The sequence below is a fragment of the Nicotiana sylvestris genome, chromosome 10 (genome assembly GCF_000393655.2).
Source record: "Nicotiana sylvestris chromosome 10, ASM39365v2, whole genome shotgun sequence".
Classification (NCBI taxonomy): domain Eukaryota; kingdom Viridiplantae; phylum Streptophyta; class Magnoliopsida; order Solanales; family Solanaceae; genus Nicotiana; species Nicotiana sylvestris.
Genome location: NC_091066.1, coordinates 64627011 through 64641668, shown reverse-complemented (window position 1 = coordinate 64641668; position 14658 = coordinate 64627011). Strand labels below are relative to the sequence as shown.

At 32.5% G+C, this 14658-nt stretch overlaps 1 protein-coding gene across 1 annotated transcript; it reads right to left on the bottom strand.

Annotated features, from left to right (window-relative positions):
* Window positions 1–6791: 6791 nt before the first annotated feature.
* Window positions 6792–14360, bottom strand: LOC104246287 (branched-chain amino acid aminotransferase 1, mitochondrial-like). Its single transcript, XM_009802079.2, has 10 exons — window positions 14195–14360; window positions 13845–13903; window positions 13510–13681; window positions 13059–13235; window positions 12829–12960; window positions 12599–12697; window positions 12153–12269; window positions 11962–12057; window positions 11750–11862; window positions 6792–7081 (listed from the first exon to the last, which is right to left on the bottom strand). The coding sequence occupies exons 1-10, from the start codon at window positions 14252–14254 to the stop codon at window positions 6967–6969; spliced, it is 1140 nt and encodes a 379-aa protein (XP_009800381.1). The 5' UTR covers window positions 14255–14360; the 3' UTR covers window positions 6792–6966.
* Window positions 14361–14658: the final 298 nt, after the last annotated feature.

Sequence of the window (14658 nt, the reverse complement as noted above, 5' to 3'; positions counted from 1 at the left end):
ACTTTCTTTGATTTCTACAGGAAAATAAAAGTTTGATGATGGCAGAAAGACACGCCACAAGGAAGGTCACCAAAATCGGGGCAGAAAATTTTCTGCCGTTGTCAAAAAATTTTCGGAGGAACGAGGAAACAAATTCAAATACTTTTATGTCTTAGATAAATAGGCGCCCACCTGTATAATGAGAGGAATATTTTCATGTCTTAGATAAATAGGCGCCTACCTGTATAACGAGAGGAATATTTTTATGCTTTAGATAGATAGGCGCCCACCTGTATAATGAGAGGAATACTTTTATATCTTAGATAAATAGGCGTCCACCTGTATAACGAGAGGAATACTTTTATGCTTTAGATAAATAGGGGCTCACCTGTATAATGAGAGGAATACTTTTATGTCTTAGATAAATAGGCGCCCACCTGTATAACGAGAGGAATACTTTTATGCTTTAGATAGATAGGCGCCCACCTGTATAATGAGAGGAATACTTTTATGTCTTAGATAAATAGGCGCCCACCTGTATAACGAGAGGAATATTTTTATGCTTAAGATAAATAGGCGCCCACCTGTATAATGAGAGGAATATTTTCATATTTTTAGATAAATAGGCACCCACCTGTATAATGAGAAGAATATTTTCATGTCTTAGTTAAATAGGCACCCACCTGTATAATGAGAGGAATATTTTCATGTTTTTAGACAAATAGGCGCCCACCTGTATAATGAGAGGAATATTTTCATGTCTTAGTTAAATAGGCGCCCACCTGTATAATGAGAGGAATATTTTCATAGTTTTAGATAAATAGGCACCCACCTGTATAATGAGCGGAATATTTTTATGTCTTAGATAGATAGGCGCCCACCTGTATAACAAGAGGAATACTTTTCATCCCCGATATCATATATCATTTTTCTTAGGTACAACAACTGTGTTGGCTAACCAATTAGGGTACTTTACCTCGCGGATTGACCCAATTTTTAATAGCTTTTGGACCTCATCTTGAATAACCTGGTTTTTGAAAGCCCCTTGCGTTCTTTTCTTTTGCTTTATTGGTGTAAAGGATGGGTCTTCGTTTAATTTGTGAGTCATCACATCCGGTGGTATCCTTTTCATGTCAGCATGGGACCAAGCAAAACAGTCCACGTTAGATTTTTAGAAATTCAATTAACATACCTCGCATGTTTGAGTTTAAATTAGCTCTAACATAAACTTTCTGTTCAGGCCATTGCTCAAATAATATCATAGCCTCGAGTTCTTCGATGGTTGTTTTGATATTTTCATTCTCCTCAGGTTCTTGAATTGTATCAGGTCTCGAGTCTAAATCTATTTTCTCTCGCTCAGTTGAGGTTTGATTGCTGACACCTTCAACTATTTCCTGTAATTGCTATTTTTCTTTGTTTACGGTGCTCGTATCTGTTACAGCGTTGATACTCCTCGTTGTTTGTTGATCCCCTCGAATTTGACGAATCCCCCACGGTGATGAAAATTTAATAACTTGATGTAGAGTTGATGGAACAACATCCATATCATGGATCCAAGGCCTCCCCATGATCATATTGTAGGTCATTTCCATATCAACTACCTGAAATTTAGTTTCTTTAACAACACCTGCAACAAAAGTTGTTAGAATTACCTCTCCTTTTGTTACCATACTTGAATTGTCGAAACCTGACAAGGTATGCGCCTTGGGTATCATTTTGTCTTCAGCTTGCATTTTACGTAATACCCTTAGTAGTATAATATTTACGGAACTCCCTGGATCAATCAAAACTCATTTTACATTAGTATCATGTACAAGTAAAGATATTACCAGTGCGTCATTATGTGGGGTTATCACTCCTTCGGTATCTGCATCATCGAATGAAATACTTTCATTTTCTAAAACCTGTCGTACCCGTTTCCCGTGTGTAATTGTTACTTTAGAAACCTTGTTGGAAGCTGTGTAGGTTATGCCGTGAATATCTTCTCCCCCACTTATCACATTCACTGTTCTCTTGGGTGAAGGAGGCTTTGGTGGCTCTTGCCTATTTTTTATATAGGCTTGTTTACCTTTTTCACTAAATAACTCAGTGAGGTACCCTTGCTTCAATAGATGATCCACTTCACTCTGCAAGAATCTACATTCTGAAGTTTTGTGCCCGTGATAATTGTGGAATTCGCACCAATGATCTGGATTGCGTCTATTTGGATTTGACCGCATCTCTTTTGGCCATCGTATCTTATCTCCCATGTTTCTCAAAACAGCCACGAGCTCGGAGGTAGTGACATTAAAGTTATATCCGCCGAACCTTGTCTTTAAACTTCTGTCATCATCTCGTGACTCTTGTCTGTTCCGATCATTTCTGAATCTTGATGAAGAACCAGATTCCCTGTTCCTTGATTTTTATCATATTGCTGGCTATCTTGTTTTGACCGTGAGTCTTTTCCTGCAGGTCCCATATATGGATCGTACCTGTTTTTACCTGATCTTTTTTCGGTTTCTGAGCTTCTGGAACCGCCCCTTTCTTCATGATGAAACTTAGGTATGGTATCTTCTTCAATTCGCAGCTTCGTACTGTACCTGTTGTAAACATCATTCCACGTGGTTGCAGGGAATTCTCGAAGGCTTTCTTTGAGTCTTCTCGTGGCTTCAGAACTTTTGTCATTTAAATTACTTGCAAAAGCTATTGCAGCCCAGTTGTCAGGTACACGGGGTAGAGTCATTCTTTCACGCTGGAATCTATCAACAAAGTCTCTGAGCAACTCTGAATCCCCTTGTTTGATTTTGAAAATATCTTCCATTCTTTTCTCAACCTTTTGAGCTCCCGAGTGTGCTTTAATAAAAGAATCTGCAAACCCAGCAAAAGAATTTATAGAATTTTCAGATAAAAGAGAATACCAGGTTAATGCACCCTTGGTGAGTGTTTCTCCAAATTTTTTTGACCAGTACTGATTCGATTTCTTGTTTGGTCAAGTCGTTGCCTTTCATGCCTGTTGTAAATGCAGTCACGTGGTCACGTGGGTCTGTAGTACCATCATATTTTGGGATGTCAGGCATTTTGAGCTTTTTCGGAATTGGAAGGGGAACAACACTTGGCTTCCAAGGTTGTTGTGAGTATCTGTCCATGTCTACTCCTTTTATTACAGGCGGAACTCCAGGGATTTGCTCAATACGCACATTTTGTTCCTTAATCTGTTTCTGCAAGGTTAGAACTAAATTTTGCAAATAGGAATTATTTGAATTACCTGGTCCCCCTTCCTGTGGTTCACTGGTGGTTCCTCCATTTCCAGAATTAACAAGACCAGAACAAGGATTCTCCAATGTATTATTATTAGGAGTTGGTGTGGGTGGTGCAGCAGGCAATCGACTAACTAGAGCCTGAAGAGCTTTGCCGAACTATGCATCAATTAGCTTTTGTAAAGCTTCATTTGCACCTCCTTCAAAATGTTCAGCTTGTTCTTGTTGATCAGCACGGGATTCAGGGGCAGGAGTGCCTTCACGAGATTGACGTGGTGAATCTAGAGGGGAGGGAACCACGTCAATGTTCGGTAGGTCTCCTTGATTTTGATGGGTTTGATTTTCATGGTTTCCCAAGGTGTTTTCACTGTGGTTGTTGTTGTTTGACATGATGATAACAACGGATAGAGCGTAGCTTAAAAGAAAAGATTATCAGTTTCCCGGTAACGGAACCAATTTGTTTAACCAAAAATCTGAGTCTTTGGTCAAAGCTAGAAACGAAGAGAAATTCGGATTACTGATAATCAGGAGATAAAAATAATAAAAGATTTTTGAGAACGATGATAAAGCAGTAAATAGCTTTGTATTTCAGTAAAATCTCAATAATCCTCCTCTCTACAGATGTCGAGTCCTTCTCATTTTATAGTTGATTCTAGGAGAAGATGTAATGCCTTTGTCTTAATGAGGCAATTATGAGCAATAAATGACATTAAAAGAAACGTTACTCAATCATTCCTATTAAATACAAATTCTCTACCGTATTTGATATTTAATGCTAAATTTGGACTCTTTTGCGTCATCAGATTCATATCTTCAATCATTTCCGATCTTCGGGGTTTTAAATGACTTATATAGGTACGAAACTCGTGCCTCTTGAATAACGACTCGTGCTTATTTAACTTTCTTCTCTCCGTATCTGTTGTCGCCCGTGCCTTCTTGGTTGATTACCGTGTTTTGACCATTTGACCAGTCCATGTGTCATGACACGTCATCTTCAATAAATAAATTCAGTTTTTTCCCAATACAATACTGTAGTCAGCAAAGTATACCGGTCCAGCATTATATGCTGGATTTCATACACAGGTGCACCGAACTTCAGTATATTATACTGGACCGGTCTTTATTGCAGCAAAATGGTGGCTATTTTTCATTGACTTCGTAAACACTGACTATTTTTAAATGACCACTCCGAAAACTGGCCATACCGTGTTATTTTTACCTAAAAGAAAGGCCAATTCTTCATACTTTGCTGAGGCCCAATGTGATTTGTTGTTACCCAAAGTTGAAACGTTAATATTAAGGGTTTTGAATTGTCAGAAATCGGGTTTTTTTCATTCAAGCCCATTTGTCATATTAGTCTGTTAGTTGCGTTAGTTTAAGACATGCATGCATAGTGTAAAAGTATGAACTATAGAACTTGTCATTCTCATATGAACTATAGAACTTGTCATTCTCATACTCTGTCACCTCTTAGACCATTACGTTCGGTTGGAAAATTATTAATAATCATAGTCCTTCTCTCACAACAATCATCCTTAATGACTTCACAAGAAATCTCAAACCTTAGAAAAAAATAATATAAACATCGTAGTTTGCTTTAGGCATGATTAATAATAATTATCGTAATTATGGGTATGGTTCCCGTGACACAATTATGATACATGATCCCTAATTCGGGTGCGCATTTCATGTGACCCGACTATAACTTCGAAAAATAATAAAAAATAAACATGTCATAAATCGCGGGTGCATTTCATATGGCGCAGTTTGCAATGTTTACTAAAACAACAAGTGTACGACATCGCGACTTGTTCCAGAAATAATTTCATAAATAATTAAAAGTGGTTAGAAGTTAAAAATGCACAATAGGTTTTAAACATATAATAAATCAGATAATTAGGCCAATTATTAAAAGTTGAGCGACCGTGCTAAAATCACGGAACTCAAGAGAGCCTCACACCTTTTCTCGGGTTAATAGAATTCCTTACCCGGTCTTCTGTGTTCGCAGACTTTAAAACGGAGTAAATTTTCTCTATTTGGAATTTAAAATAGACTGGTGACTTGAAATACTATAAATTATTTCCAAGTGACAACTCTAAAATTAAATAAATAATTTCATTTCGAATAATGTTATTTTGATTGAAAAAACTCCCTATCCCTGGGGAAAAAGGAGGTTTGACAGGTGTTACGATGGTGGTGCAACGCTAATTGGGGTATTGGGTGTTTGAGGAAGAAGGCGGCGGAGATAGGGATTTTCACTGCTCTGTTTTCTATCCGTTCCTCCCTCTATTGTTTTAGATTCCCCAAATGTATTCTGTTTCGTGCCTTATCAAAGTCCCCCCTCTCAGTTTCCCTTTCCTCTATCTAATCCAATTGTGACCTGCCTCCTCTTTGCTTGGAGAGAAAGTTCCAAGAAATCCAACAAAAAACGCGTGGGTCCCTCGAGAGTGAGTGAATTGGCTATTTGGATAGAGCTGAAAAGTGTGAGTGAAATTAGTAATTAGAAAAATAAGTGCTGCAAAATGTGGCATGTGACGTTGCTATGATAATAATGAAGGAAAAACACGTGCACATTGATTAATTTGTGGACAAAGCTACAGTGAATGTAGGTAAAATGAATTGATGAGGTTGAAAAATAAGTGGTCCCAAGTGAGTGGTCACGTGAAAAGTTTGTCACAAGGGATAAAGATTTTTGTCTCTTTTTTTTTCTTCTTTTTCTTTTTCAAATGTTTGATAAAAATTGCAAAGATATTTTAGCTAATTAAATTCAAACACTACAACTAATCATCCCTATTTTTGTGACTTTTCGATATTATTTAAAGTAAGATAAATTAAAAGTAACTATGCAAAATTTCAATTACCTAAAATAAATAAAATATTTTTGTAATTTTTCATTTAAGATAAAATAAAGCAAAAATATCAAAAATATGCAAAGTAACAATATTAGAACTAAAAGAAATATCTAAGCATTAAAAAGGGATAAATTTTTGGGAAGAGTAAAAAATTACATGTTTACAAATTGAACAAATAAATCCTAAACATTGGATGGTAAAAAAAAAAGAAAGAAAAATTAGAATGTCCAAAATGGAAAGAGAGAAAACATCTTTTTTAGGGACTAATTTGCAAATTCCTGTTGGACGAACTTTGCAAAGAACATGTGCTAGAGCTTGATTGCGAAGTAAAAGCTTTGACGCGAATAGCAAAGGTGACGTACTCTTTTCGTTCACTTTTGCTTGACATATATATTAAAAATAATTTTTTATTTTTATTTATTACTTTACGCATATCAAAAGAAGATAAAAAAATATTTCCTGTTATACCCATTGTATTTATTACTCATTTCAAATCATTTTTCCAAATCCAATAAAATATGCATCAATTAATATAGATATCATGGTAAATTATGGAGTAATACTTAATAGTAGTATATTGTTTATCATCTTTCTTTAGATTATCAATTAATGTGTATTTTGAAATTTATATTGCCATTACCTTGTCAATGACCTAATCGAAAGTTAAATACTTAGTAAGAATTTGATTTCTATACTATCATAATTTTTTTTTATACAATCAGTATAATTTAATATGTTGAAATTTATTACTGACTCCACTTATTTTGAACGTTTACTTGTTGTTGCTTAAATTTATTGCACATTATTAATGTATAGAAATTAAACTCTAATTGTATCAATTACATATTTAACGCGGTAAGTTGTATTTTTTCTAGCAAAAAGGTTAATGCCAAATAGGCTTATTCGATCTCGACAATCCAGTCCCTCTTGTCCTCGATAACACCTCTTTGAATCTCGATTACTCTTGAGTACAGTTGCTTACTTGTTTGCTCTGATCTTTCTTTGTACTCAATCCTGTGCAAGAAAAAAAATTCAAATAAAAATAAATTAAACTATAGAAAAGGAAAAGTAGCAAACAAGTACTTCGTCAAAGATAAATTAGGGACTGTTTCGATAAGATCAGTCTGGTACTGCAATAACTCTCCTTACGTTTAATGCTTAATAATAATCTGTGCCCCCAAGCGCCTTTATCACAAAAAAAAAAAAATCTTAACATGCATGGGACATCGTTATCTTTGCATTGATTAATCCTAGAGTCGTCAAAAGGGATTTGGCCCGTGAAACCAGCCCAACTAGCCCGCTACTTGGGTTGGATTGGGCTAGGATTTTTTGAGCCTATTTAAAATTGAGCCTTATAAGCCCGGCTCAAGTCAGCCCGCTGGCCCTTGAGGCCTGACCGAGGCTGGGCCTGAGCCAGCTCGTAGGCCAAAAACTAATTAAATATTAAATATTTAATATTTAAAAACGTAAAAATTAAAAAACTATTAACTATAGTTCTCGTTCTCCAACCCTACATTGCTCATTTACCCTTCCATATCAACTAGAATTTAGATTTTTGACATGCATGTAATATGACAAAATTAGTTTTTCTTTTGCTTAATTAATAACGAACTCATAAAGCTTTACATCTTGTTTGGATGGTTGTTACATATCGTTTCATAATGTAATGTATCGTATTATATTACATTGTACTGTATCGTTTGATTAATACAATATTTGGATAGACTGTATTATTTGTCATCGTTTCATGATATCATGCACCAGCAATATGAAGAATAAACTTGCAATATTATAAAGAAAATTATGATACAAGGTAGAATTATCTATATTATATTAAAAGCACGAAGGCCCTTAGCGAAATGTCGTTCGCCTTTTTCACCCCTTTAAAATAGAATTTATACGGGACAAAATAGTGATTTAATTATCTTTATATATATATATGATTAATTATTTAATTTACTTTCCTAATATTTTGGAATACTTATTTTAATTATTTTCCTAATATTTAGGACTTTTATTTAGAAAAGTAAAAAATTACATTGATTCCTAAAATTCCTACCATAAATAAATGAGAAAAGTATGTTTTAGAGAAGGAAATAAACTGTTTTCAATTCCTAAAACATAAGTTAATGAAAAGAATATACATATATTTTCAAGAAGGAATCAAATTATTTTAAATTCTAAATTTCTCCTATACGTAGAGTAAAAAAAATATATTAGAAGGAAAGTCTTAACCACTTTTGGTATGAGTAAGGTTTCGGCAACTTTGCTGCTTGTCAAACAAAACTTAGAATCTTTTTTTTTTTTTTACCTTCTTTATATACATGTTAAATTTACTTACTAATTATACATACAAAATAATAATACTATTATAATAGACTAAACATATTCATAATACTTTCTAATAGCAAAGATCCTCTCTTTATTATTCCATTATTTTAACTGTATTCTTATTATATGCAATTAATTACCTTTTTAGTTTATTTCCTAAAAAGAAGTATAAAGGTTATAGAGGAACTGAAAGTGAAAAATATTAATACTACAGGTATTTTACATTGTTCTTACTCTGTTTGGGTTTCTCAATCAAATACAAAACTCATGGATCGAAATTACAATGAGGCATATGAGGATTTATGTGGAGTAATATTTTTTTAGTTATAGAGTTAGCTAAACAAAATTAATATTGTCATTTTTTTAAAACTTACACTTTCCTTTAATTTTTATGTTATAAGGAAGATATATTTCTAAATAATATTTACGTCATTTGCGAAAAATATTACTCATTGTTATGGTACGGGTACACGCGCAACACACATATAATTTCTAATATTTTAGAACAGTTAGTTAGTTAATTACATAATATTTAGGAGTTGAAAATCAAGTAAAATTTTGCATATTAAATTTTTCCTTAATTGAACTGGATTGAAAGTTCTTATATTTAGAATTTTAAATAATTAAATTTTACCTTATATAAATATTACATTTAAACTATATATAAATTATAAACAAAATGAACAAATGAGATAATAAAAAATATGAAATAACGAGGAAGTATAGGGTTTTGGATAATAATGGAGGTGGTCAAAATCTTTTTATAAAATTTTATATGCTTTGATTTATATAAAATAATTATCAATTATTCCAGTAAGATAATTTATAAGATATTTTAATTTTTCTAAATAAGGTTAAATTTGGATGAATATAAGTGGGGGTTTTTACTACAATTATGGCTTGCATTTAATTTAGAATTTATTTATAGTATATAGTGATTGTTAATTCTTTGAGATTTACGATGTATTTCTATTGCTTTTTTTTTTCTTCTTCTAGACCAGTCATACATGGATTTTTTTTACCTAATTGATTTTTTGTCATTTGAAAAAAAAAATCTTATGAATAAGAATATAACTACAACTTAGTATTTAAAATTTGGTATGAGTAATATGTTTAAATATTAATCTCACTTGAATAGTGACTCTTCAAAATCAAATACACACTTCTAATTCTAATTTCCGTCATTAGAAATAAATTTTCAGTCGAATTATTGACTGATGATTGAGTATTTATGTTGGGCAGTTTCTTTTTTTTTTAAAGAGATAATTATGCATGATCAACATTCATCATTTTCAGAAATTTATATTGTTATTTTATAATTTAAAGATAAATTAAAAACAAAATTTTAATTATTGAGATAGGTACACGCGCAAAGCGCGTACACAAAGACTAGTTATATAAAAAGATAGGGAAAATGATTTTAAAAATTTATTTATTAATAATGAAGAGCGAGATGAGAAAAAAAATAAGGTAACGACGCAACCACACTAAATCGGTCGTTACATAAATGACACTTTTTATCGTTACGTAACGACGGATTTAACGATACGTTACGATAAAATTTAAATAACAATCAAAACAAACATTGTATTTAAAGTAACAATACGATACAATACAATAGGTAATAACCATTCAAACAAGCTGTCAGGTGATCAATAATAATCTTTTTTCAAAAGAAAATATTACTTTATTAAGTGGCCAATGATCAGTTTGGATTACTTTAATATATTATTAATATTTAAATTGCCCTTTAATATAGAAAAAGATCAATTTAAATACACACAGAAAAAAAAATTGACCACTTACAAATTTCAGGAATTTTAAATTTTTTATGGATTATAATGATGATCAGCAAATGACGTTAATCCTAAATTAAAAAAACCTCAACATATAAACTTATTGAAGCAATCCCTGAATCGGAGGAAAATGAAAGAAAAGTATTAAGAAAATATTTATTTAACTTTAAAAAAGAAGAGATAAAGACAGAGAATTTGCATTTCAATTACGAGATCCTTGTCAAATATCAAGTTTTTTGTACGCTCTAAGCGAACAGAAGTTGTTTACAAGATTAATCGACTATGTCACAGAAAATATTTATGGATTTATAGAAAAAAAATTCTAAAAAAATTGAAGGGCCGGTCCGCCCTAGCTCGCGGCCTTCTTAGGGCTGGGTTGAGCTAACCATTTTAAGGCCCATTCATATGGCTGGCCGGTCTGTCCAAGCCTAGCAAATTTAAAAGCCCACGAGGCTTGGACTGGACTGAGTTGGTTCGTTTTGACAACTCTAATTACTCCTAATGCTTTCAGAACATGGAAATTAAAGAGATGGTATCTTTATAGTTTCTATAGATGGTTAGAAACATGGGTATACAAAGAAAACCGACAAATCGTATCAAACCGATAATTCGAGTCAAACTTAGAAAAAAAAATCCGACTATGCATGGTTCGGTGTTGGAAAAAAAACTCCGACCATAATTGGTTTGGTTTGGTTTGATTTTAACTAAAAAAAGTTAAATCGAAACCAAATCAACTCGACATTACATGTATAGGAGTTTTAAATATATTAAATATAAAAAAAGTATTTATTGTAGTGTAATTTGTAAATATTTCTTAAACTTTTTTATAGTTTTATCTTTTAATGTATTATTTTAAGTTTGGACTTATAATTTTTAAATGCTCTAATAAGTTTTATACTCCATAAATATTAGTAACTCAAATAAAGTTCAAACCAAAATTAAATCAATATTACGGCTAACAAAAGTCATTCAATTCAAAGTGTACTAGAAATGACCATAGTGTTGAATATCTATTTTTTAAGTTTTTCCATAATTTAGATAAAATGCATAACTTTTTTTTTAGTGTTTAGTCATGTAAATAATAGTAGTATTTATTAGTCGTACTTATTTTAGCAACTTAGTAATTTTAGATTATGTTCATTTTTATTATGGCTTGTTATAATATTGTTTATGCGATTTTAGTATCTTTATTATTAAATATTTTAATACAATATCATGACTCATCTCATACTTTATATTATTTTCTAATAAAATACATTATATAATTGTTTTTTTTACTTGGATTAAAGAAATATTTGAAGTACAAATTCTATATTTTGTGTTATGAAGACTTTATGAAAAAAAAGAACTCAAAAACCCGAAAATTCCGAGATTAAAAAACCCGACTTTTATTGATTGATTTGGTCTTTAAATTTAATAACCCGTTACAATTGATTTGGTTTGGTAATTTAAAAATCCGAACCATCTCGTTCTACGTACCCTTAGTTATGAGTATATATTTAATGTTACTGTGGGCCTATAAAAATTAAATTCTTTTATAAATGAAGTTTCGTACCTTTTGCCTTTGTAAGTAATGCTACCAACGGAAGCAACACCAACTGCAGTTCCCGTACAGAATACTTCATCAGCATTAGTCAATTCATCTACATCAATCAAACGTTCTTCCACCTGGACCAAGTTGGCTAGGACTTATAATTAATTTCCTTAGAAAATCATTTTTGAATACTATATATCAAGTTGTTTAAACAGTCAAGATTTAAACAAAACCTGGTAACCAAGATCACGTGCAATGACCATGATGCTTTTTCTTGTCACTCCTTCAAGAATAGTTCCACTTGCTGCTGGAGTTGAAAGGATTTTTCCCTAAGAATATTGTTGTTTAATTAATTCTATATCAATTTTAGTTTATAAAATATCAGAATATTAATTGATCATGTGATAGATGTAATTAGGAATACCTTCACAAGGAAAATGTTACAAGAAGAGACCTCTTCAATGTATCTCTTATTTAAAGAGTCAAGGTACAATACATCTGAGAATCCTTTCTCTTTTGCACTCTTTATAGCTCTCAAAACCTGCATATATGGCCCAAAACTGAAAATGTTTAAGAATATATGGTCTAAAGAAAATTTGTTCTTAATTTATTATTGCATTACAATATCTCAAGTTATTCTCCCGTGCCACTTTATGTGAAGTCGTTCGGAATATGAGAGTTGACGTGCCTAACCTTCAGTATGAATTCAGGCATAACTTCTTTAAATTTTTTGAAATGATACATATTTAAAACCTATGTGAAAAGTATAAGTCAACCATAGTTAATTATTTCAAACTGAGTGATAAATTAAAATTGTAATATAAGAAAAAAAATTATTTGATTCTCATGAAGAAGGAACTATATATCTACCGGGGCATAGTTAGTAATGCTTTTGACAGCTCCAGATCCACCACGCGAGGCGCGATGAAGGTCTTCCTCAACGTACAAGTTCAATGGCGCTGTCCCTTCCTACATGAAAATTGTAAAATATGTAGAGGAAATTGAGACAGTGTATATATGTGGCCTATCCTATGGGTGCACCTACTGTCTTCATGCATATTGGGTTAAAATCCTATCACTTTGAAATGAAATAAACTGACCTTGAAATAATTTCCTACAGGAGAAGCATAGACAAGGAAGGTGTAGTCTGGTGCTGGAGCCAAACCAAGAATTGGTCCACTTCCTATAAGCAGAGGCCTTATATAAAGAGACCCTTTACCTGGAGGAGGAATCTGCTCTTGTTCAACAAATAAACAACTTGATTAGATCTATAGTAATTCCAAGGAAATCATAACAGTCATATATTCAGAGAGATGCACGGAATGATTACAAAACGCTTGTTCGCCAGAGCTGTTTGCTTGACAGCATCTACAAATTGATTAGTGGAAGGACAAGGCATGCACATTCTTTCAGCACCAATCTGCATTCTAATCGCATTTTGATGTGGACGAAACAGAAACAATCGTCCATCATCTCTTCTATAGGCTTTTGTACCTTCAAACAGACCCTGCATGCATTTTGAATCACTACTAGAAATTTGGAGTAATATATACGATTTAAGTTACACACATTGACAGTTTCGTGTCAATGTAATTTGAATTGTTCTCAACTAGAATACGACTCATTAGAGTTACCTGGAATTGTCTTTAAGTGACATTATTCTGTATTATTTTATACCGTCAACGTATAAAAATTAAACTCCATTATAATATACATTATATTTTGGAAACAAATTTTAATGGAGGAGAGATGATAATTGATAAACCCAATTGAATAATTACCTGACCATAGTTTAAGACAGCAGCAGAGGGGCTCAAGTGGATGTTTCCATAGGGATTAAGCTGGCCTTGTTCGAAATGACCATTTTCATTGCTTTTTGTTAGGTACATATAATCAGTTGGCATTAAATGGAACCCAAGATTCTCCCAATCAATGTCAATGGACTCCTCATCACTGCCATCATTTCAACAAACTCAAAATCAGTGAAAACGATGAATTGAAGTCTCATTAATTTTCAAAAATATCAAATTAATTAAAATAAATACTGGAGTACGTAAAAATTTTAAGGAGTAAGTGAAGAGATTTAAGTCCTTGATTTGAAATGCAATTTACGTACCTTTGACCAGTAGATTGTAAAGAAGTTGCAACTTGAGCTGTATAGTACCTTGCTCCAATCTACAGTCACAAGTCACAAAAGATTATCGCGTTTTTGAACATTTCGCAAAAAATGAAAGAAAACGGGTTACTTGTTGTGGTTCACGGTGGCAAAGCTAGGAATTTCCTCAATGGTGTTCAGACTTGAAAGAAATAAATAAAAATTCTCAATAAAGAGTGTTCGATACATGTTGTATACATCTAAAATCTAATATTTTACTTATAGTAATTTTTCGTAATATTTCGATAAAGGGCGGTCAAAGGTGGCTTCGCCCCTGGTGGTTCATGCAAGGAAGAGATGAGATGACTCACCTTTGATGGTAGAGAAGCAGAGTCAATTAATCTGCGAAAAAATGCAGCTCTTCGAATCATGTTTGCAGAAGAAATTAAAGCCAGTTAATCTCGAGATTTCAGATATTGTTTGGATAGAAGATAGAGGAGCATCTAAAATCTAAGGGGGGCAAAGAATATATGGAAGAAGAGGATGAAGAGAGAAAGGGCCAAAATGGAAAGATTGAAGAAGGAAAATTTGAAGTTTAAAAGATACGAGAACGTGCATCACATGTATTTATTTGCATAATCTTAATTTGATTGCTTAATTATGATTAGGTGACATGTTTTTTCAATTTAATCGTGTTCAATGCTTCTTTTAGAAGAAACTAAACGTAACTTGATCTGGAAACTAGGTGCACATAAGTTTTTTCCCAGACACGCGCATTATGCTTAGTTCAGCTGAACTCAGTTATTTTCTCGGATATAACAAGAATTTATTTGTG

What these genes read in the sequence shown, in the direction of transcription:
- LOC104246287 (XM_009802079.2), bottom strand. Translation starts at nt 14,254, where the DNA reads ATGATTCGAAGAGCTGCATTTTTTCGCAGATTAATTGACTCTGCTTCT. An exon ending in GCATTACTAACTATGCCCCG is followed by an intron (nt 12,270 to 12,598) that starts GTAGATATATAG and finishes CCATATATGCAG; the next exon opens with GTTTTGAGAGCTATAAAGAG. An exon ending in GTAACATTTTCCTTGTGAAG is followed by an intron (nt 12,058 to 12,152) that starts GTATTCCTAATT and finishes CAATATTCTTAG; the next exon opens with GGAAAAATCCTTTCAACTCC.